The sequence below is a fragment of the Oncorhynchus clarkii genome, chromosome 22, assembly GCF_045791955.1.
Source record: "Oncorhynchus clarkii lewisi isolate Uvic-CL-2024 chromosome 22, UVic_Ocla_1.0, whole genome shotgun sequence".
In the NCBI taxonomy this organism is placed as follows: Eukaryota; Metazoa; Chordata; class Actinopteri; order Salmoniformes; family Salmonidae; genus Oncorhynchus; species Oncorhynchus clarkii.
In genome coordinates this window covers 14,525,354-14,550,280 of record NC_092168.1, presented here as the reverse complement: position 1 = coordinate 14,550,280, position 24,927 = coordinate 14,525,354, and the positions used below count along the sequence as shown (strand labels likewise).

At 44.2% G+C, this 24,927-nt stretch overlaps 1 protein-coding gene across 4 annotated transcripts in view; it reads right to left on the bottom strand.

Moving 5' to 3' along the window:
- Window positions 1-24,927, bottom strand: part of LOC139380434 (E3 ubiquitin-protein ligase ubr3-like) — a 41,568-nt gene that overhangs the window by 9,216 nt on the left and 7,425 nt on the right. The window contains exons 14-32 of one of the 4 annotated variants that reach the window (XM_071123098.1): window positions 24,070-24,198; window positions 23,925-23,977; window positions 23,631-23,764; window positions 23,410-23,495; window positions 22,855-22,996; window positions 21,979-22,075; window positions 20,050-20,194; window positions 19,789-19,893; window positions 19,524-19,700; window positions 19,260-19,292; window positions 18,040-18,491; window positions 16,895-16,983; window positions 14,414-14,563; window positions 13,389-13,522; window positions 10,393-10,503; window positions 10,077-10,289; window positions 9,659-9,795; window positions 6,425-6,510; window positions 1,785-1,887 (exon numbers count right to left, since the gene is read on the bottom strand). In XM_071123098.1, the coding sequence (XP_070979199.1) occupies window positions 1,785-1,887; window positions 6,425-6,510; window positions 9,659-9,795; window positions 10,077-10,289; window positions 10,393-10,503; window positions 13,389-13,522; window positions 14,414-14,563; window positions 16,895-16,983; window positions 18,040-18,491; window positions 19,260-19,292; window positions 19,524-19,700; window positions 19,789-19,893; window positions 20,050-20,194; window positions 21,979-22,075; window positions 22,855-22,996; window positions 23,410-23,495; window positions 23,631-23,764; window positions 23,925-23,977; window positions 24,070-24,198 (2,576 nt within the window). The remainder of the gene's footprint in view (window positions 1-1,784; window positions 1,888-6,424; window positions 6,511-9,658; window positions 9,796-10,076; window positions 10,290-10,392; window positions 10,504-13,388; window positions 13,523-14,413; window positions 14,564-16,894; window positions 16,984-18,039; window positions 18,492-19,259; window positions 19,293-19,523; window positions 19,701-19,788; window positions 19,894-20,049; window positions 20,195-21,978; window positions 22,076-22,854; window positions 22,997-23,409; window positions 23,496-23,630; window positions 23,765-23,924; window positions 23,978-24,069; window positions 24,199-24,927) is intronic. The other 3 variants (XM_071123099.1, XM_071123100.1, XM_071123101.1) reach the window with 3 other exon arrangements.

The window sequence follows — 24,927 nt, the reverse complement described above, 5'->3', positions numbered from 1 at the left end:
TATATATATATATATATATATATATATATATATATATATATATATATATATATATATATATATATAGCTTTTCCTTAGAGAGAATTCCTCAATACTTGTATTGCAATGCAGAAATAGTGGAAAAGTCCTCATTTATAACATTGAATGGTAGAACGCAAATCAAATGTTTCTGTAGAAAAGGTTTAACCAAATTTCCCAAAATCAACCCTGGACATTTTACAACCCCTGACCATTCCCAATAACTTAGCATTGGTAGGGGAATGTTAGGGAAACCATAAATGGAGTGAGGTTATGTACACACTATACATATCCTATTGCTTTTTATCTTGTCAGGGCCAAGAGCAAAGTCCTCCCTTGAATATATTCGCTGCACTTGAAAACGTTGCTTAATAAAAAACAATGACAACACACACTTTCTAATTGCCCTCCACTTTAATGCAGTGGGGGAAAGCAAAGCATATTTCCTTTATATCCCGTGACTCACTGCTATAATGTAGCTGGAGCCACATACTGAAGATTGTTGTTGCCGTCTCCATTTAAAAAAATGGCTTGTTTTCTTCTGGCTGCCCACAGAGAGAGTCTCTAATCTCCACTCTACCTTAAGGAGACGTCCAGGGATTTCGACTGAAAAGGGGCCACACTTACACAATAATGCATTCCATTTTATAAAAAGGCACTCGACTGTTCATTCTAGCGTACAACAGAAAAACTGACGCAGCAATCTGCTTTTAATTCCCTCTCATGCAAAAGACTAGACTACAGTATACAGCACTCGCAGCTAAATTGCAGTCAAATCCAGATGACCAATACATACAATGAGCAATGCAGGTCTTTTGAAAACAAAACAAAAATGTGAAACGCATCCACAAAAATGGACATATGAGAAAGGATATGAAAAAAGTGAATGTCTAGGTCAGTGTCTTGAAGGCATGAGCGTCGTCGTCATTCCCTTGTCCCTTTTAATTAGAGATACACGGTTGCCTGAGGGTGTCAGTGACATAGCTGCCTTCCGAATCCCTAACAAGCTATTTTTAACACAAAATTGCTCCACCGAGACACCTGCATGGCTCGAAGCATTTAAATAGTAACAGGTGTAAAAGCCGTCTTGGGAGGGAGAGAGAGGTCGTTAGCTTATCTAATAGTGCGAAGTGTTATACGAGTGTGATGCTGATCACTCTCAAGGCTGTAAACCTCAGAAGGCAAACTGACACCCGAGAGCACACCTGATGCTACACAAACAAGCAGTGTGGAGAGAGAGCGTGTGAAGAAGACTAAATGTCTCGGTTTCTACGATGCTGTGAAAGATGACGCTGGGCGGGGGAGGGCTGAGATGTGTGGGGCAGTTGTTTCTCGGTGCAGCGTCTGAAGGGGTCGTGTCGCTCTCTGTGGAGCACCCGGTAATTGGCCAGATGCAGCAATTATTGGCATCTATGGCAACCACACATGGTTCCTTCTCTGTTTTTAAATCCTCTTTGCCTGGAGGAAAAGCTGTCAGGGCACGCAGGATGTGGTGGTGTTGAGCATGAGGGGAAAGTGGCACTGATTACAGGCTGTGCTAGGGTACTGTTAGCATAAACTGGGATCAGGAGAGGGCTATAGAGATGTCAGGTGAGGTGGAGCTGCAGGATTCGGGGGGAGAGAGGTTCAGTGTGTTTGGCTGATGCAGGGTGTGTGGCGGAGTTTGTGATAAGACAACCGTTTGTGTAGTGGGATTGCAGGACGAGGAGAGGCCAAAGTAGATGAAAAGGTCTGTGTGGTGTAGCGTCAGGGTAGCCGTCACTCACTTGTCTCTGCTCGGAGCCACCTGGGTCAACCTGGTCCAGGGGTTGTAAGCAGAATCAATGCTGTACAGACGCATGTGCATGGCAAGCACGTGGAACAGCTGATCTGAAAGACAGAGGAGACATTTTTTAAATGGTCAGCGAGATAGATCAGAACACTGGCACAGAAATGAGACAGCTACTGTAAAACTGTCCACCTGCATGTCAGTAGGCCAGCGCCCACGATCAGTGAATCAAATGCCAAATACAGTTGACTTGATTGCACTGAGTGTAATGGTTTGGCTGGGAGAAAGCAGGCCAGACGGCACTACTCTGCTCCCAGCTATCCTCTGGTCAGGAGTCACACCTGTTCACTGTGTAACATGAAGAGTGTCACACCTTTCTTTTTAAAAATTTAATTAGGCAAGTCAGTTAAGAACAAATTCTTATTTACAATGACGGCCTAGGAACAGTGTATAGGAACAACTGCATTGATCAGGGGCAGAACGACAGATTGCAACCTTTCGGTTACTAGTCCAACGCTCTAACCACTAGGCTACCTGCAGCCCCAAGGTGCACGCACACACAAAACAATTTTATCACCTCCTGGAACAGTGTCCTCTTATTTTATTTGCTCAAAAACAATTTAACCTACTTCTTATAGTGGCCTCACACAACAGCCCACTTGGTTAGTGTTCATTAGGGCCATAGTTAAAAGTGTATTGGAAATATGAAAATTGTACCCGAAAGGGATATAGCAATGGTAATGGCATCTTTTTGTATGTACCAATTGCACCATGGTTCGTTGGACAAAGTCTATGGGAAAATTGATGCTGAAAATAAGGTATGCACAAAGGTATGCTTAGGAGATCTTATACGTTTTGTTTTAGAAGATGTGTGAATTTTGAAGCACATAAAGGTTTCAAAATGTATAAGATCTCCTAAGCCCATGTTAAGCAAATTTTTTAAAAACATTTCAAAACCTTATTCTTTCCACATAGGAATGGCTGAACGAACCAGAGGTAACTAATTTCTGTTTTTTCGGATTACAAGCAGGCGAACGCTTTATACCACCTGCTCTCGTGTAGGCTACCTTTTTTTTTTTTTTTTACATGCAACCTTGTCAACAAACCTGTAGCTCAATATTTGACTTTGACCCCAGAGAGTTACGACAGCTGTAATGCAGCAACACATTGAATTCCACTGCTGCAATATGGACTTTCAGGTGTGTTTGTCAACATGGCTGTCAAACTAGCGCAACATCGCCCTCTACAGTCAAAACACGACAGCAGCAGGATACAAACCAGAGGCTGAAGGAGGTGAGTGACTCCGATTCAGTCCCTCCGCCTGTCAGATGGGGTTCAAGTCCCTCCACTAGAGGACAACATGTGAGGAGTGACACTGTGGCAGAAGGAACGCCAGCCCTTCAAGGTGGCAGGGAACCGGGCTTCAAATTGCAGCTCACATGGCTACCACCTCTTCCATCTGCATGCTTCCCCCTCAGCCTGCTGCTCTTCTCTGCTCCCCCCCACAGCCACACGGTCTGACAACATCAATAGAGATGCCTTCAGATATTGATCTGGCCTTGCCAGATATCAAAACTCATGCTATTTGCCATGATCTTTACCCCCGCCATGCCTCTAATCTAGATTAGTCATGCCTGTGTGACCTATGGTGGGCCTAGATTACTTTTACCCCCCCAGTGTACAAACCCTTTTGAAATGTGCCCATAGGAATTGACCATCTCATTGTGATATGGTGGGTGTCGGCCTAACAGTATTGTATTGGATGTTCAAGGCCGTCTTCTCTGTGCAGGCTACATCAGTAGACTGGCCTAATTCAAAACCTTTTCTCTGGCTGATAAACCACATGCGAGCTATTTGAGGGGTGGACTCTCCAGTTGATTTAAAGCAAGGGATTTCCTACTCCCCTCTCCAGCCCATGACATCCTCATGAGCCTAACAATATACAGTGGCAAGAAAAAGTATGTGAACTCTTTGGAAGTACCTGGATTTCTGCATAAATTGGTCATCAAATTTGATCTGATCTTCATCTAGGTCACAACAATAGACAGCCTGCTTAAACTTACAAACAATTTTAAAATGTTCATGTCTTTATTGAACACAGTGTAAACATTCACAGTGCAGGGTGGGAAAAGTATGTGAACCCTTGGATTTAATAACTGGCTGACCCTCCTTTGGCAGCAATAACCTCAACCAAACAATTTCTGTAGTTGTGGATGAGACCTGCACAACGGTCAGGAAGAATTTTGGAGCATTCCTCTTCACCAAACTGTTTCAGCAATATTCTTGGGATGTCTGGTGTGAACTGCTTGAGGTCATGCCACAGCATCTCAATTGGGTTGATGTCAGGACTGACTGAGCCACTACAGAAGGCGTATTTTCTTCTGTTGAAGCCACTCTGTTGGTGATTTACTTCTGCGTTTTGGGTCGTTGTCATGTTGCGTCACCAAACCGCTGTTGAGCTTCAATTGGTGGACAGATAGCCTAACATTCTCCTTCAAAATGTCTTGATAAAGTTGGGAATTCATTTTCTGTCAATGATAGCAAGTTGTCCAGACTAAGGCAGCAAACCAGTCACAAAACATGATGCCCCATTCACCATACTTAGTTGGGATGAGGTTGATGTTGGTGTGCTGTGCCTTTTTTTCTCCACACACAGTGTTGTGTTCCTTCCAAACAACTCAACTGTAGTTTCATCTGTCCACATAATATTTTGCCAGTAGTGCTGTGGAACATCCAGGTGCTCTTTTGCAAACTTCAGATGTGCAGCAATGTTTATTTTGGGGACAGCAGTGACTTCTTCCTTGGTGTCCTCCCATGAACACCATACTCGTTTAGTGTTTTACGTATCGTAGACTCGTCAACAGAGACGTTAGCATGTTCCAGAGATTTCTGTATGTCTTCAGCTGACACTCTAGGATTCTGCTTAACCTCATTGAGCATTCTGCGCTGTGCTCTTGCGGTCATCTTTGCAGGACGGCCACTCCTAGGGAGAGTAGCAACAGTGCTGAACTTTCTCCATTTATAGACAGTTTGTCTTACTGTGGACTAATGAACATCAAGGCTTTTAGAGATACTTTTGTAACCCTTTCCAGCTTTATGCAAGTCAACAATTCTTAATCTTAGGTCTTCTGAGATCTCTTTTGTTCGAGGCATGGTTCACCTCAGGTAATGCTTCCTGTGAATAGCAAACTCAAATGTTGTAAGTGTTTTTTAATAGGGCAAGGCAGCTCTAACCAACATCTCCAATCTCTTCTCATTTATTGGACTCCGGGTTAGCCGACTCCAATTAGCTTTTGGAGAAGTCATTAGCCTAGGGGTTCACATACCTTTTCCAAACTACACTGTGAATGTTTAAAAGATGTATTTAATATAGACAAGAAAATACAATAATTTGTGTGTTATTAGTTTAAGCACACTGTGTTTATTGTTGTGACCTAGATGAAGATCAGATTCAATTTGATGACCAATTTATGCAGAAATCAAAGTAATTCCAAAGGCTTCACACACTTTTTTCTTGCCACTGTAAGTGCCTTGTGGGATATGGCTTAGGAACTCACTTGGGTTATAGTTGTTATCGCATGTCCCACGTTCCCCTCCATATCCCATTCCTTACGAAGACAAATCACTAATGTATTGCTACTTGCCCGCCAGCGCAGCTACGCAAGTTAATGTAGCTCAGAAAATGGCAGTCCTCTAGCGTGAAATGTATTTTGCCCCAATCAAGGATGACAGGCCTCTCACTAGTGCAGCGAGCAGCTAAAATGCATCACCACTAAACAGACTAATTAAAACAGAGCAGGGAAATGGGATGCCCTCATCCAAAGGCTCAGTTCTGACTAGGAGAAAGTAATGTTTAACATGTGAAAAATAGGGTCAAATTCAAATGACAAAGTAGAATAAAGGAGAAACACCTTGGGGGATCTAAAAACGAGTCGCCAATCCAAAAAGCGAACCTTACACGGTCTGCATCTCTTACACGGTCTGCATGTCTTCCCATTGGATACCATTCTCTGAGGCTTTGTCTTTGACATTGTTACAGTGGGGCCCAGTCACAGCTCAGGACAACATCACTCAGTCTTCATTCCCAGTCCCCCCAGAGCAGGCCGCCCTTGCCACACAATCAACTACAACAGCACTTGATCCATGTCTAGAAAACACAACGGCAACAGCTCACCTGGGATACCAAGCTCGCCTTCCCTGCTAATCGACAATCTTTTCAAATGGTCCAACGGTTTCATCAATCCAATCTCAACTCTGACACTTCATTACACAAAAGGTCGATGAGACAAGGCGTCCCCGCCACCCACAAGTCACCGTATTCGTCAGCCTAAATACCAATGAACCTCATCATAAAATAACAATGTAAACAGACAAATACTTAATGCTCTTTAACAAAATTATTATAAATTTTTAAATGCGATGATATGAAACATGGGTCGACGGCATACTTCAGATGTACACAATAGCGACGTGGTCGAGCAGTAGCAGAGTAGATGGATGGACGAGGGTTAATGTTAATCTAGTGGGAAGCAAGGCCAGAAGAATGGTGTGGTGTACTCAAATCAAATCAAATTTTATTTGTCACATACACATGGTTAGCAGATGTTAATGCGAGTGTAGCGAAATGCTTGTACTCACTGAGACAGGAGCGCTTGGCTGCACCACTGGCACCTCCAGAACACAGGTTACCTCCACGGTGCACCAGCTCCAGCTCCAGGTTTGTCCTGAGGAAACACAACCATTACTAAGCATACTGGTAGGACTTAGAGGGACAAGAGGAAGATTAACGCATTTTCACAGCCATTGTTAGCTCAGGCAGTCTGACTGAGTTTTCCCCCCCATTCAGAAACAGGACAACAACAAAAAAGTGGATTATTAACCTTCCTTCTTGTCATCTACCGGCTATGGCAGTAGCCACTCGAGCATATCGATTAATCAATTGACCGATTTTAGCGGCTGATTTTAGCCTTTCACAAATATTTGTATCGGTGTTTTATCCCACAGAAAGCGCCGACATTATAAACATATAATAAACAAGTCTGCTAATTTTCTGACATAAAAAAAGGGTAATGTTGCCTGAAGAGGGAACATCATTCAGCCATAGGCTTGGTCAAATAAACAAGAAACACACTTCACCAAGCAAGCAGCCTTGTCCTCATCATCCTTCTCACAATTAGCTGGCTATGTAGCCAGCAAGGTAGTTTGCTTAGCTAGCTAGAAATCTGTGCTACTTTAGTGCGAACACTGGACACTGTTAGCCCTAGTGAATACTCGTCCATGACACAAACGTAACACCGTTATAGTGTCTGGACCTATTATGTTAGCTAATAGGCTTAGTTCGTTTTGTGAAATATGCAATCTGCAAAAAGCAAGACCGTTGTCGCAGATTTATCATTCAGTCCATGTGGTTGCATTCACGATGAGATAAGTAGCTACGGTTAGTTTGCTAACTAAATGAAAACGTGTGACCAAAACCAGCGCGGCAAGATTTTGCCTGTATAAAACAGTCATCAGCGCATGCCATTTGCAGTTGAAATGTATAGCCAGTACATGTCCTATTTAATAACAATGTAAGGTACATATGGTTTCTATGACAAAACATTGTCGTAATGAACAGCCAACTTGTGCTCGTCAAAGGTTGCCATTTACGTGTTTGTTTACATGACCTGTGACTGTTGTAAACACTGTAGTAAATCAACTCGAGACAAACGTTGAAACTGACACCTAGTGGTAAACACTACAAACGGCATGTTACTGCATTTCAACGCTTATTTGTGGACAGTGCAGTTTCAGATTTACTTGACAGTTTAATTCAACCAGCCATCCCTTGTGGTGGTTTAGCACAAACACCTTTGCATGCTTCTTATTCACTGCCATAGACATCTTTAAGTTGTACCTAAGAAAGTAAACTAAAGAAAGGTATAATTTACTGCCATATTTATACAGGATATAGTTGCTTTTTGGTGGATATCCTGTAATCCACAAATAAAATGTTCTTAAATAACGTTAATTTTAATATATTGTGTTAAGAAGTCATAATTTACAGAATACGTTAAACCTTTGGAGCACAACGTGTAAAAAATAAATAAATATTGGCAGATATTTCTGTGACTTTTGCCTCCATAAAAAATTTGTATCAGACCGAAAAATCCCATATTGGTCGGGCTCTATTAGCAACCTAAAACAGTAGGGCTAGTGGGCAAACCTAAACGCATCACCTAGCAGAATTATCCTCAATATATGCGTGACTGACTTTACCCCCTTTTTATAAAAACCCATCAGATTTGTTGTTGTGTTTGTTTTGGACCAGCTATTCCGTATCAACAAATTACAGAACTTCAACGGTTCCGGGTTTGCACAAGCTAGGCTGTTAGCATAACAGCTGTTTCATCCACAGTTTCCGTGTATAATCTCTGCTGTGAATTCCCAATGCATATCCAAACATTTAATATAAACATTTGCACCACCAAATAATGAAATAAAAGCCATAACAGAATACATTGATATTAAAAGCAGATACAGTAGGTGTTGCTAAAATTAGACTGAACTGGAGTTGTTTTCATCCTGCCACTGGCCATTTCCTCCCAACGGCTGGGAAGGTGGGGGAAAATCCTCGGGCTCCCTGTATGAAAAAGCAATTTCACATAGATAATGCAGCTGCACCAAGCTCCATCTGTCTGCTACTGATAAGAGCGCCCCTGTGACAGAGGAATTGTCTATTCCTCAGGCAATTTGCACTGTTCACTGAACTTGTAAAAGCCAACAGAAACCCAGACACAGGAAGCAGGGATTTCTTTCTGCCGGGCACAGGGTGAGGAACCGGTTGAGTGGACCGTGTCATGGGGAGGGGGAAAGGTCGGCGAGGGACCAAGGCCTTCCCACAACACTCTGGTGAAAGAATAGAATGACGGTTGCATTCTCTACTCCCTGTAACGCATGATCAATTTCAGGTTATGATAAAAGCACTGCAGAGCGCCTGCTACCTCCAGATTTTTACAGAAGAGCGTGTTGTTCAAGGAAGGACGATTTGGGCTCTAACACACGGCGCAACAAAACTGTGAATAAGCGCTCAGGAGAAAAAGAGCTCTTCAAATCAGTCAAAGGGAGGCAGAGTGATAAATCCATACAGTCAGAGGTAATAAAAGACTAGGCAAAGGATGGTGGAACCAACCAGAGTCAATACCATTTTACTGCAGTCGTAACTGACAAAGCTGCTTAGAAGCAGCACTTCCAGCCCCACACTGCAGTACAAGCAGAGGTATGAATAAAGGCAATCAAGAAAACCTTCACAGGTTCCGAGCAACTTCATTTTTTCCCTTCTTCAAAATACTCTATATATCCGATGCAGGTACAAAGACAAATTCGATACGCTTCGACTGTACACCAAAGTTAATGTACAAAAGCCTTTTCAAGCAGCCCTTCTCAAATCGAAGAAGTGCACTCAATGGGAGAAAAACAAAACAAAAATACAACTAGGCTAAACTCAGGAAAGGTTGCAGTTCTCTTTCTGTGCCCAGTTATTGTAGGCTAATGTCAGGCAGGGAGCTGGCTTTAAGAGCACAAAGGAGCAGACAGGACAGGCAGCCAGCGGCCACCAGACAATAGTCAGTGGTGTGCATAATAAGAGCAGTGAAGGAGGACCTCCCTGTCTGACTGGAGCAAGGTGAGGGGGTCACTAGCCACAGGAACACAGTCTCACTGAAAGATAGCCCGCAGTGACCAGTCTATCCCACATCTCCAAGGCCTGTCAGCAGGGTGCACTTTCACTTAGTCTAGCTTGAAATTGAGAATTCTCTGTATGACTGTGACAAATGGAGTCTCTAAAATGGTATTATTTTGAAGAGTCTCGGAGCAGACTGTGGTGTCCCTCACCTGGCCACAGAGTACATGAAGAGGAAGTCGTTGTCAGGGGAACCAGGGTTCTTGCCATAGTCCATGTACTTCCTCTGGGTGGTGTTCTTGATGTCCTTGATAACCAACTCCATCTCCTTACTGAGGTTGGACTCCGTCTGAAGGGGAAAGGTTACACAGTGACTTCATAGCATCTCCATTTTGACAACAATGGTCATTTCGACATAACGGTCACCCACTGGTATGGTACGGGAAACAAACCACAGCAAAGGTTTGCCAGGAGATGACCGGTTCAATATGAACGGAGGCCAAACTGGGGTACCACTAAAAAAGCTGCAATATTGTTAGTGTCAGTCTCATTTGTCAGCTAGTGATGCGTTAAGATGGAGTGATCAGGGGAACAGACTGGGGTGAAGCTGTATAGACCTCTCTGCCTTACAGTGGTGCTTACTGGGAAAAATCCCAGCTGCTCTTGCAGGTCCTCCACCTCCTTCACCAGCACAGAGGTCTTCTTGTTGCTGGGCATGTGCCAGCTGACCACCTCGGTGCTCCGGCCCGGGCGGCAGGGCAGCACGCTGTTAGCAAACTGTCTGCACAGCGGGCAGGTGAACTCTCCCTTATCCACAGAGAAGCCCTGCATCACCTGGTCATTCTGTGTAAAAAAATGCACTTGGGATTATTACAGATACAGGGTAGGACTGCCTCATGTCATCTCCCTTATTTCAATCCATACTCTTGTATAGATACTCTCTTACCCGCAGTGACTCCATGTAGGACTTGTGGCAGTCTATGTGCAGGGTGTGTCCACAGGTCTGCACATACACACCTCCATCCCAGCCTATTGAGACTGACTGCAGACAGGAACTCTGCGAAACAGACAAGAGAACAGCACAAGACAGGTTAGAGTCTATTCCCTTTGAAGTTCCATAACGGTAGAAATGAAATATATAGACTCAGCAAAGAAAAGAATGTCACTTTTTCCAGGACCCTGTCTTTCAAAGATAATTCGTAAAAATCTAAATAACTTCAGATCTTCACTGTAAAGGGTTTGAACACCATTTCCCATGCTTGTTCAATGAAACATTAATGAACATGCACCTGTGGAACGGTCATTAAGACACTAACAGCTTACAGACGGTAGGCAATTAAGGTCACAGTTATGAAAAAAAAACACAAAAAGAAAGATGCCTAGGGTCCCTGCTCATCTGCGTGAACGTGCATTATTCATGCCGCAAGGAGGCATGAGGACTGCAGATGTGGCCAGGGCAATAAATTGCAATGTCCGTACTGTGAGACGCCTAAGACAGCGCTACAGGGAAAAGGAACGGACATCTGATCGTCCTCGCAGTGGCAGACCACGTGTAACAACACCTGCACAGGATCGGTAAATCCGAACATCACACATGCGGGACAGGATGGCAACAACTGCCTGAGTTACACCAGGAACGCACAATCCCTCCATCAGTGCTCAGACTGTCCGCAATAGGCTGAGAGAGGCTGGACTGAGGGCTTGTAGGCCTGTTGTAAGGCAGGTCCTCACCAGACATCACCGGCAACGACGTCGCCTATGGGCACAAACCCAATGTCGCTGGACCAAACAGGACTGTCAAAAAGTGCTCTTCCCTGGCGAGTCGTGGTTTTGTCTCACCAGGGGTGATGGTCGGATTGGCGTATAGCCAGTACATTACTTACTTTTGACAGGGACATATTATTCAATTTGTTAGTCACATGTCTGTGGAACTTGTTCAGTTTGTCTCAGTTGTTGAATCTTATGTTCATACAAATATTTATACATGTTAAATTTGCTGAAAATAAACGCAGCTGACAGTGAGAGGACGTTTATTTTTTTGCTGAGTTTACAATAGATTAATTTAACTACATTTCTAATGAATTACAAGGCTCTAGACAAACTTTTTCCCACTTTTTCAGTTGATGCCACCAGCACATTATTTGGTCACACCAATTTTCTCCTGACCTGTGTCCCATCATGTAACTGCATTTTATACAGAACCAGGTTAAAAACAACTAGCCATATTTTTAAATTAGCATGCACTCGCAGGGCTTGACATTCAGGTAATTTTGCCAGTGGCACACCGGGCCAGTGCTAAAGCTACTGGCCCGAATGCAAAGAACACTGTGCCCGGGAAAGCAGATAATGCGTGAATCACTTAAATGTTCTCTTTAAATTTGCGGGCTGAGCAAGTAGCCTATAATGACCCACCCTCCATACACAAATAATTACATTTTAACTTGACAATATATTTACATTGATAGTTTGGAGGGGGAAAACAAATATCTACAGTTGTAGGGCCCTATACAATACATTTTATATTTTGGTAAATTCAGTTTTCCCTTAGTTTCTTTCAGGTTCTCAATCACTAATATTTTTTTAAATCACACTTTATAGAAAAACTACAAAAAGTCCATAATGCTGAAACCGCATCAGTAGACTACTTTTGAGGTAAAAAAAAAAAAACGTCAATTGAGCGACTAGCAAGAGACCGTTTGACTAGCTGTGTTTTTGTACTGTCAATATAGGCTACATGTGATGGTAGAGTTAGCGAAACAAATGCCCCGCGATTGATACAAATTGTGATAGTCTGCCAGGTAGGCCTACTTTGCAGTCAACTTTTTATTGGGAAGATTTGTTAGGAAAGCCTTTTGAAATGTTAATTCAAAAACAGAGCACGATGACAATTGCGCATCGCCAAGACTTCAGACCAAACTTTTTGAATGGTCTGCATTCCCATTGTTTGGATAAATCTTGATAGTTTTTTTTTAAAGCCAATTGCGAACCAAAAACTAATGTGACAAGCAAAAAATAAATTAAAAATTAAAAATTGAATTACAAATCAAAAAACAATCACTGGCACCCAACCAACCAATTCAAATTAGGTGTCGCACTGCCAAGTCAAAAGGGTTGCAAATGCAAGTGGCAGTTTTAAACCCTGAATTTACATTTCTATGTGCCAGTAAGGCAGTAACATTCTCTGGAGAAAGAACGAAAGAATAGCAGTGCAGCTAAAACTGAAAGACAGTGTCAGTGTTTCTTAGTCGCTGACTAACTGCCTCAGTGCTCCCAGTCAGAGAGAGAGGGAAAAAATAAAAAAATAAGGTGGAGGAGAAGGTCTGTCGGGAGGTCTAAATCCTCCATGCCTCATTATCTCCGCTCTCAGGCTGCTGGAGTTACTGACAGACTAGCCGATTAAACGCAACTCGGTGATTTACGAATGATTTGAGTGGCGACTAGAGCTAAGGCATTGCAGTGCTAGAGGCGTCACTACAGATCCGGGTTCGATCCCGGGCAGTGTCGCAGCCGGCCGCGCTCTAGCGACTCCTTGTTGCAGCCGGGCGCAATGCACGCCGACTTCGGTCACCAGCTGTACAGTGTTTCCTCTGACACATTAGTGCGGCTGGCTTCCGAGTTAAGCGAGCAGTGTCAAGAAGCAGTGCGGCTTGGATGGGTCGTGTTTTGCAGGACGCATGGCTCTCGACCTTTGCCTCCCCGAGTCCGTACAGGAGTTGCAACGATGGGACAAGACTAACTACCAATTGGATACCACAACAGTTGGGAAGGAAAAGGAGGAAAAAGTACACAATAAAATGTAAAAAAAAAACAACAAAAAATAGGAATGCTTACCTGTGTGTTACAGTGAGCCTTTTTACTTGATAGATCAAAACCAAAGACACGAGAGCTATACAGTTTATAAAATGTGTGCAAAGTAACCAAGTGAGTGAGTCAGACACCTACATCTTTGAAGAAGCTCTGCATGAGAGCCAGCCTGACGTCGTGAGCAGCCCCGCACGTGTCCGCTGGGTAGATGCGCTCCTCGTCAGTGGTTGGCAGTTTCTTCGCCTCGTCGCTCTTGCATCGGTGTCCCAGCACTGAAAGAGTCAGAGCACGGGGGCTCGTTAGTGAGTGATAATGTATTACTACGCATAAGGAGCTCTCAGATTCCCATTTATAAGTCTGCATAACATTTACATAGAACAATCGAGGGGCAGCGGTTGCGTGGAAAACATGTCACGTTGAAGGAATGCCTGTAGTCAAAAGCAGACGTTTTTCCCCTTTTCCACATCAGGAACAGAGATTAGTGAGTGATAAATCAGTCGATAATGACAGCTCGTCTCCCGCACATCCTCTCAGTAATCAGCGGCAGTCCGGGAAAAATATCCCGCTCCCAATGATTATGGCTTCCAATCTAAGGACAAGACGACCGTGTGCAATAATGATCGGAGAGATAATTAACTTAGCGTTTACATTGTCTTTTGATAGGCATCATATGAAATAGCAGTTGGCAGAGCATATAAGGTGTTCTTTTGACCTTGAGGCTGCAAGTGTTCCCAAACCGCAACTAATTACTAATAAAACATGCCGTTTATTTTCATGACAGTGAATGATCCTCTGTCTGGGCAGCATGGCATCGAAATTAACTCTTAGCAGAGAGAGGCTGTATGAAAACGCAGCCAGGGATCAACGTGAATGATAAATGAGCCAATTAAAACAGCTCAACTACCTATTAAAATTAGATTTCCAATATGGTGGAGCCAAGCTGCCATGAATAACTGTTTTGGTTTAAATCGGCAAGGGCCGTGCGAAGGGAATGCTAATGTTCTTATCTATGAAATACACTACCCTGTTCAAATGACTCCGTATTGCCATTTCATTAGGTGGTGGTTGAAATTGAACTACAAAACCAGGACGGTGGTGAGGCCATTCATCTAGTGATGTGAAACAGGGAGGGGGCTACTGGGGGGGATGTAGTGCAGTAGTACCTGAGGAGGCCTGGAGGAGAACAACCAGGCCAGTGGGCCGGTCCTCAGTGGAAGGGCCACTCTGGCCACAGATCACACAGTCATAGAGGACCTCAGACTCCTTTACTTCAGAGGCACCCAGGTCCATGGCTGCTTCAGTGTCCGGGGATTCTGACAGACACACGACAACACAAGAGGGTTACTTTTGGTTCCTCACTTCAACACTTCATTAATACCACATAAAAATACAAATAAAAGGCTTCATCAGAAATGCTGGAGATATCATCTAGAACAAATCCCATTTGGAGCTGGATAGCAATTTTACATTCTAAAAACAGATTCTCTGAGCAATTGACATTAAACGAGGAGACATACTGGAATATTGGAATAAGTACTTGGAGCTCGGGGTTGATCTTGGCAAGCCATGTGTGGCGGTAATGTGGTGTGAAACTGCTGTCTTTGGGGCTGGCTAAAACAGGCAGTTAATAAAATGCCATTTGAGGAGGTGCCAGATAAGCTTGCGTTCCTTCCTAGAAATAATACCACGCTCAATTACTTTGTTCTTTCATAATTCAGAGCAAATCAATGACTAGTTCTATTCGGTGGGACACGGGTCTCAACAGTTCCACTTCAGTGAAATAGCATGTATTTTCCTATACAATTGCATTTTCTCAATTGCAAGATGAGAAGGGGTGGTTAAAGAGGATAAGCATTGACAAAAGCACAGGTAGCGTTCAGACATACTGGTCCACCACTCATTCTACTGTAGTGGAAAGGACTGTGCCTCGCGTCAACACTTTCAGCTCTCTGCTTGCTCTGTCCAAGTGATTGGCGTGGCACTAGAGATTAATTACTGATGTAAATTTCATTTGAAAAAAAAACGTTAAAAGATTTCAATTTGAACAGCAAATACGGCATAGAAATGTCAACCCCGTGTTGGAATTGATTTATTGCGTCAGGTGGACTGATCTCGGGAGAGGTCGGTGTGTTCCAGGGGAAATGAAAAAAAAACAGTTGGCGTTAGACGGAACAGCTCAGGCCTCGGGCCGTCAGTGCACGCTGAGCTGGAGACAAGGACACTGGTGTTGCTATGGAGGACGACTGCCTGGCTATGCTATTTTTCGCTCCTGAACAACATACGTGTAAAATCTTTGCAGTCAACACTGTAGCATGATTGAGTGAGGATAGTTGTCGTGACAAATTGAATGCTTTCAGATGGCATCCTATGAAGGATGCGGTGGCATTTTCAGCCCTCCAACGGGCTTGGCCTACTACTGCTCAATCGTAAACAAATCACTGTCCAAAGTCATTTACACGTGAAAATCTAGATCATAAACATTCCAATTTAGAGCCCATAATAAGTCATGCTACAAAATCCATTTAAAAAGCAGATGCTCGCAACATCTGTTGCCCGAGTCAAACGCATGAATGCTCAGAAACAATAGGATCATATCTTGAAACGCATGAGCCTCACCGTATTCAAAATGGTAATCTTTCATGTGGCACACAGCTAGGAGCGAGAACAAAAATGCAACACTAAACGGGAATTCACAAAAAGGGGATTTTGTCTTTGCGCATAAAAACACAAGACATCATAGTACCCGGATGTCGGTCTTATCTTTGGTTTTCCACAAAGCCCATAACCACTGCGGCCAAGAGCACTGGGAGATTCGTGTTTGAACAGATGCTTTCACCATTGGACCTATTTGCCTTGTCAAAATCCCAGCACAAATATTCATATCCTCTGTGACCTTTGATTCAATCTGTGAAACAAACATAGCTCATGAGAAGCCAATGACCAATCTTTATACTGAGGAGATGGACACGCAAGCTAATCCATTCAATAAATGTGGGGCGTTGTCAGCAGGGACACCTGCAAATAAGATGGCGAAATTACTACTCAAACAATTGTACGTTTCTTCAAAATCTGTGCAAATAGGCAAACTCCATTTACATTGTTAAACCCTGCCTAAGTGTTCCCTCTGATCACAGAGACCATTATTCATCCGCTAACCACGCTGGGTCAGGGTCGTCCCTGGGAGTCCATACCACTATTAGTGCTTTGATCCGCTGTGCACTCGACCAGCACGGCTCCAACCCCAGGGGAGTGCTTTCCTCTCATTGCGCCTAACAAGTGTAGGTAGTCCATGGGAGGGCCGAGGGCTGTGGCCAGTGTCACTTTGCCACAGTGGGGGGGGGGGGGGGGGGCAAAGCTTTCTTTCCTTCAAAGGCTATAATGGAACGAGTCCATAAAATGTCCTCAGCATGAGTGGCGTGGAGTCCACTTCAATGTTTTAGCGAACCGGGCCCAGTATCCAAGAAGTCCTAGCATATATATTACGCCATCGAATAAATCTGTCAATACATAAGTACAGCTAGAAGCTTGGAAAGGTTTCTGAGAAGACCGACCCAACATTCACAATAACTCATAGATGGGGAAAACAATAGGAATGCGCTTTGAGAATGAGAAATGGTGCTGGACCAAATGAGTCACTGCCTTACCAACATCCATGGCTGTTTCCATGAAACTCTTCTGTCTGGAGGCAAACTCAGCCAGGAGTTTTTGCTGTCTCTCTCGAGCCCTCTGACGCCTGAACGGAAAACAAAACTTCAAAATCACAGAAGACTACTTCCATATAAAAACTGCCATCAATACAAAGAGTCACAGTCATACCATTTCACATAAGTGTCAAAGTGTTGCATAGCTTGGAAATAGTCGGAGACTTGAGGTGACACCGCCACACATAAAACAAACCAAAAATCCTACAGAGCTATTCTAATCAAAATGTGTACTTAAAATAGAATGCTGAGGCATTTGGCCCAGGCTTCCATTATTTTGATGCAGGAGTAATGCCCATTCTCTTCACTGATTGGGTTAGCCCATCACCATAGCAACAGCTTCCATGTGTAAGTGGAAATGCTTCGTTTTAATAATGCACCGAAAGCCCTTCTCTCAATGGCTAGCCATTGACATCACCACCACTCACCAACCAGTGCGTTACCATTTCCAGACAGTGACTGGTCTGCCCGTTACACAACGCTTGTTTTTCCTCAGACGCCGCCACAAAGGCACACTAGATCATGCGAGATTGGCTTTGTAGCATTGGACACTGATACATACAAACTACAACGTAAGAGCCTATTCTGAGCACGGCTACAGTATGCGACTGGGTGCTGGGCTGTGAAGGTGATTACTTCCCTAATGTGGATGGCTGTAGATCCTGTGCAGACTTCCAGCAAGCAGGGTTGACTGTAAATAGAGACCCCTAATAAGAGGACATAAACAAATGGTGACAGGAGCGCCACAGCTCAGTAATTCCCACTGACAGCGTCAGGGGCACAGACAGCCCGTCTGAGAAATGTGAAGCACCCCCTTTCAGCTTCCTCTGCCATTGGCTGGCCCACAGTCGCCCTGGCAACAGCCCGAGAACAAGGCTCTATGTACGCTGATTGAATATTATTATTATTTTTTTTTACAAATTCATACTCTGCAGATGCCCTTTGACTAACTTCAAAAAATAATTTCTAATTTCAAAAGCTAATAAAGTCCTCACATTGAAACAGTTCAACATTGATTATTGTATTCATTTTAAGAGACACCACATAAGTTGATGGTTTTGCAAACGGAGTGGCAACCTGTAACAAACCTCTCCTCCTTATCCATGGTCTTCTTGGCAGTGGGGCTGTTCTTCTTGGGAGCGACGGGAGGAAAGACCTTCCCACAGATCTCCTGGATGCTGCGCTTGCTCTGGTGGCTACGCGTGGCCGCCTTGGTGAGGATGCGCTCGATGGCGGTGATGCCGTCCCCGTGGGCGTGGCGGTTTGGGTTGGCGTCCATGTCCTCCAGCCAGGTGGCCGACAGCGAGTTCTGCTTGGCCGACAACTTCTGGTGCAGCTTGATGAGCAGGGAGAGCATGCTCTCGTGGATCTCCAGGATCTCGGTGACCAGCTGGGGAGGCGTGCCGGGCGGGACCCAGCGAGTGGAGCTGCTCTTGGGCCGCACCGCCTGGCTAGCCTCTGTGCTGCTGCGGTTGATGATCTCCTGGAACTTCCTCCGGCGCTCCGCCACCAGGCTGAACACCTGCGCCTCCCGCACATTCTACCAATAGAAGAGGCACACGTCAGATCTCTCCTACACACACCTGCTTTCCAAACATGCAGCACAAACCATGGCCCTCTCAATAAACACATGCAGATGAGGGAGAGCAAGAGAGACACCCATGTGACCACATTTCCTTCCAATTCAGACGGTCCCATGTCAAAATGCTGTCTTTCAATGGAGTGTTTATGTGCACGACACAAATGCCTGCTCAAATTACAACGTCACAGAAATCCATTTTGGCATGATGGATCCCGCATCCCTACATTAGGAGGCCCCCTTGCCATCAGCAGATGGGCACGGCGCACATATCGAAGTCACATTAAATACCCCTAATTCTGCTGACTTTTCAAGAGAAACCTCAGAGTTCTAGTTCATATTATGAGAGGAAAATTCAACCCCCCCCCCTTAAAATGTGAAAAACATTGGAACAATTGCAATGACTTGCCCTGACAATGGATGGGAGCACTGTTAAATATACATACATCACACAGCCCTGTCGGAGCGCCATCAATCAAGGTAACATGCAGTTAAAAAGCGTTTACCCAGACTCACATTATACACTTAGATTCAACCCCATCAGAGCACAACACCACACACTCAAAATGACCTAAATATGGCTACAAATCATAAGACATGAACAAGAGAATAACATCGTAATGGAGGTTTTACACCACAGTCAGAAGAGAACACAGTGCAAGGCCCTGAGGACATCATCCAGGTCTTCCTAGTAAGACCAAACAAAACACTCAAAATGCAAACCGCTACCTCTCTCCAATTCCCTGTCAGACGCCTGGAATTCTGTGGAGCAGAAGTACGGCAAAAACAACATTACGTAAGTGCTTTTAACACATATGGCCCTGGCAAAGAGCGACCTCTCCACATCAAAAGATATGACAGGCTACATAATACCCAGTATACTGAAGGAACATTATACCTCATCTACCCAGAGGTAAGCAATTCTGAACACAGTAGCATGAATACATGAGTCGAGGCAGTACCACCCAGTGTGCAGGCAGGGTGTTAACTGACCTGGCCGAAGTTGGATGCCTCGGCGCTGGTGCTGGCAGGGGGCTCCCTCTCCCTCTTCACCTCGGGGGCAGTCTCAGGCACCCTCACCCTCACGTAGTTGATGACATGGTGCAGGTTGGACAAGAGGTTGGTGCCTGGGAACCAGCTGTCATGGCAGTGCTCCTCAATGCAAGGCTCCTAGTCACGGAACATGAGAAAGGGGGTTAATGTGAAGGGCACATAGGAAGAAACTGACGAACGTCGTCTGAGTGGCTGAAGGTCTAACCTCATCCCCCTTGTCCTCTTCAACCTGGTTGTCCAAGCCCAGCTCAATCAGGTAGAGCACCATGCACAGAACGTGCTCAGACATGTTGGAGTGATCCAGCCAGATCTAAAAACAAAAAACATTCCATTATAGTTCTGCCAAATTCAACCATAGGGCAAATCTCACCATCAGATTTGATCAGAGACAATGAAATTCCTATGCACAGGTGTTTCTTTGAGGGACAAATGAAGCGAGTGAGTGAAGAGGTGTTGGAAGGGTCACCTTGTAAAGCAGTGTGAAGATGACAATGTGAAGAGTCTTGCAGTGCAACAGCCTGTCCAGGCCTTTGTAACATGGGTGCAGAGGAGTCCGCTCTTTGTACGGTGGCCATGGATTCCCCGTCGTGTGCATCCCGGACTGTTTCAAGCTGGATACAACAACAAATCAGGTCAATTCCAAGCAATAATCAATAGAGCTCAACCCAACATCACAAACGCATAGGTAATAACGTAACATTAAATCATCTCCTGAGGAATTTACCACACGGCACCTGTCAGTCTACGCAAAATAACAGCCGATCGGCTGAAAAGACAAGCTATTAGCGATGAAAGAATCGTGGTTATATAACAACGTGGCCTGGTTGACAGGCAATCCGTCATATTCCAACAATGTGCACGAGTAACATAAGCCTTCTATCACAGACTTGTGGGGAAATTGCAGCTTCAATATGCTTCAAGGGGGAAATACGATCACCTGGTGTCATGACAGGGTTACTACACGCCGTACACGTTTCAACATGTGATCTAAAAATAACTCAATCATTCTTATTTGTTGTTCAACATGGATTGAATAGCTTGGAATTCTAAAATTGCCTTGGTTCAATATAGCCTACATTTGGTATTTACAGAAATCATAGAGCAAGAAAAATGTTTCATCCATTACTCATGTAATCTTTCCTTGCCCTTAAACTGCTATTTCAAATTAAGAAGGGCTGCCAGGAGAGGACACTTCAGTGGATTTAGTCACTTCACATCTTAAAGAGATCGTCAGGAAATGAACCTAACACCATCTCTCTCTTCCACCCCAACCATCACATTTGTCTTCGGAGACGTCCAACCTAGATCTCACAAGGAAGGATTCTCAGTTGTATTACAGCTTGCAACTAAAATATTGGAACCAACCCCGCCCTCTTCACCACGTTGGCCCGAACCCCTCTTCACCACGTTGGCCCGAACCCCTCTTCACCACGTTGGCCCGAACCCCTCTTCACCACGTTGGCCCGAACCCCTCTTCACCACGTTGGCCCGAACCCCTCTTCAAGGACAGGTGTGAATAGCGAGCCAGTAAGTCACATTTTTCCATCTACAGAACATTGCCAGATTACAACCTATGCCATCACATCCCGCAGGTGAGCGACTCATCCATGACTTTATTTCATCCTGTCTGGACTACTGTAAACGCCCTTTTTGTTGGTGCATCTGTCAAGTGCCTAAACAGGCTACAATGTCCAGAAATGTGCTGCACATGTCCTCAACCTCAACTGGCTCCCCACATGCTCACGCGTCGACTACAAAATCCTGGTTTACATCTACCAAGCTATCCACAACTCAGGGCCCAAGTACCTGTTCGACCTCATTCTACTCTGCTGCCCAATACGCACCCGTCGCTCCTCCTGGTCTGTCTCCCTTCAGCAGCCCTCTAACAGACGAAAAACTATGTGTGACAGGGCTTTCAGTTGCGCAGCTCCGCGGCTCTGGAACATACTCCCAGACACTATTAGGGCTGCAGTGTCGGTCCTTCTTTAAAAAAGGCAGAGCTCAAGACCGTGCTGTTCAGAAAAGCTTTCAAGAACCTCTGCTAATTCTGTTCTCATGTGCTCCGGACCTGATGACAGCTTTGTTTGTTATTTTTTTTATATATATTTTTGAATTACATCTTGGGTCTGAGAAAATCACTTTACAAATTAAATGAATTATTATTATTGTTATGCAGGGCATGACACCCACCCACTCGGTTTCAAACATGACCATCCCAACTGTAAAACTTAACGAACCAGAACTACATAACATTCTGAATGTACTGTTAAAATAACTATGTACTCACACCTAGTCATTCAAAACCTGAAAATTATTTCACACTTTTTTTTGGGGGGGTTGTAAAATAAACCATTCATTTCTTGCTGGAGACGATGAGCTTGGTGACTTAACTTACAATGCTGAGTATCTGTCCATTGCTGACTGGACATCACGACGGTAGACTGTTCTGAGAATAACCATGATGGGGTCAAACTCCTTCTCCCACACCTCCGCTGGAAAACAGAAAGACCAATACTTGAGGAAGGCTGCTAAAAAGTCACGTTGCCATAAAATTCTTATTTTTCTTTCTTCCCTCTCGTGGGGCCTCAGAAAGTGGCGTTAGCCTGCCCCCAAGTGGAATGTGCAATGACAGGAAATGTGGCGTTGCAATGACAATCTGACGCCTCCAATGACACAAATCTAATGCGGTTCTGGCTGTTACCACCTACCCACAAACCTTTCCAATGTCTCTATGTAAATGAGAATAAGTTGACTGAGAACACACCAGGTAAAATAAGGGTTAATAAAACCACCAACAGAACAATCATATCATCACAGAATGGTCTCATAAAACATTATACAGACTGTATGAGGTCTCCATCACAAACAACACAAAAAATTAGGCCAATTTCAATTGTGTACAGGACAATAATTAAGTCTTCAAGAGGGACCACGTCTTGATTGAAACTTGTGAATTGTGCAAGTCCCTAGGCTTCTGCATGGGTAGAACTAGAGTCAATTGTGGTGCACGAGTGCCCTCTCAAGGCAGACTGGTGAAAAAGCAGTGATTATGTTGAATGAAAACAATATGCTTGGTGTTGATCCAACAAAGCTTTTGGACAGCATCTATTCATTAGTCACACACCGCAGCAAAAACTTATTGCACCGTTGTAAAACGGTTTTGAAGTGAAAACTAGAGTTTCTATTGCACAAATCCAGGTCCCTCCCAGTTTAGTTCCGTTCTTTCCCTAGTGAACACATCCCAAGCCAGGAACTACAATAGACAACTTACCTTTAGGTGTGTACATGCCCTGCTGCATGGAACCCCCTAGTTCAAACACTGGGGCTTTGAAGTCAGCCACGGCAGACAGCATCTCCTCAAAGCTGCAACTTCCTGGGACGATCCCACTCTTGGGGTTGGGATTCTCAGGAATCTGAATATTCACTTCAGGAAAGTATGTACCCGGGCAAATGTGCAGCATAATTGAAGGTGATCCCAAAATGTAAAAACGGCAAGATTGATGCGTGTTAAATTATTAAATTTTTCATTGATTAAACTAGTCATGATCAAAGTCACATGTACCAACAAGGGGAGGTCTGATGAAAACAAGGTGTTTTGGTGGGTTTTCCATTTTGTAAAACAAGGACAACACAATTACACATGCTACCAAGAAAATAAAAAACTAGCGCTTCAGAAAAAGGTTACTGACAACAGAAAATCTGGAGACCAAATATCCAGCTACCAACAAGTCATTATGAGAATCAAAGTGAGAACATACTAACCACGGGTAAGGATGTTCAATTAATTATACTGTGAATTGTGAGGCTGATAAAACAGTGAGGATACGAGGTCCAACAGTGAACTGTGGGTACGGTCGTTCATGCACAGTTGGGAGACCATCTCGGCTCTAAGAATCTCGTCATCTGCCATGCCTATCAACGAAAGGGAGAAATATTCATTACAAATGTATAAAAATAAAAACCGATGGATAACACTAATATAGTGTACAAACATACCAATTGTTGTTGATGTACAACTTTCTTCTCCCTTGTTGCATCTGCACTTACCCAAGTGGATGCGAAGACTGGACAAGATGACGAGAAACGTCAAGGCTCCCTCCAGCATTGGCCTCTCCTGCTCCCCGTCAAGTGCAGTATTCTGGTGCACAGAGGCCATGGTCAACAGGTCCACCACTTTGAATCTGCATATGAAAACACATGTTACTGCCAGTAAAACCTCCGGGCTACTCGTCAACTAGTTACTCAAAATGGGATTTTTCAACAGGTGATGATAAACAAGGTCAATGAAGTTCGTCGAAAAACGACAGGTCGAAAGGACTTTTCCAGAAGGGTCGACCGTACCTCTCGAACACGGAAGAGATGAAGTAGTCTGGATCTAGCCTCGAGGCACACACCTGTCGAAAGATTGTTCTTCCCAATTATTGAATGGAGTTTAGGACCTAACAATCCCTAATGTTGTAATCACCTTGAAGAAAGTAGTATATACCTGGAGCAGAAAGATGTCTGGATCGATCATAGAGTTGCAGAAGTGAGACTGCACGTAGGTCATAGCCTGTCCTTTAATCTGCAGACCATTTCTGACCCACATGTTACTGTGGATCTCCGACAGGCTTGCCTACAAGAAAACACAAGGGACATTAACATAAACTGCTATGTACCTACTGTATACATTACACTGAACAAATATTAAGGTACCTCCAGAGTGCAGTCACACAGGAACCGCTTAAACAAGTCAGTCGACGACTCCTACTCATATACAGTGCATTCGGAAAGTATTCAGACCACTTGACTTTTCCCACATTTTGTTACGTTACAGCCTTATTCAAAACTTTATTAAATAGTTTGTCCTCATCTACACACAATAGCCCATAATGACAATAAAACCAGGTAAAGATTGTTTTAAATAAAAATCACATTTACTTAAGTCCCTCTACTCTTTGTTGAAGCACCTTCGGCAGCGATTACACCCTTCGAGTCTTCTTGGGTATGACGCTACAAGCTTAGCACACCTGTATTTGGGGAGTTTCTCCCATTCTTCTCTGCAGATCCTCTCAAGCTCTGTCAGGTTGGATGGGGAGCGTCGCTGCACAGCTATTTTCAGGTCTCTCCAGATATGTTTGATTGGGTTCAAGTCCGGGCTCTGGCTGGGGCACTCAAGGACATTGAGACCTGTCCCGCAGCCACTCTTGCATTGTCTTGGCTGTGTGCTTAGGGTTATTGTCCTGTTGGAAGGTGAACCTTCACCCTAGTCTGAGGATCTGAGCGCTCTGGAGCAGGTTTTCATTGGGGATCTCTCTGTGCTTTGCTACGTTAATCTTTCCCTCGATGTTGACTAGTCTCCCAG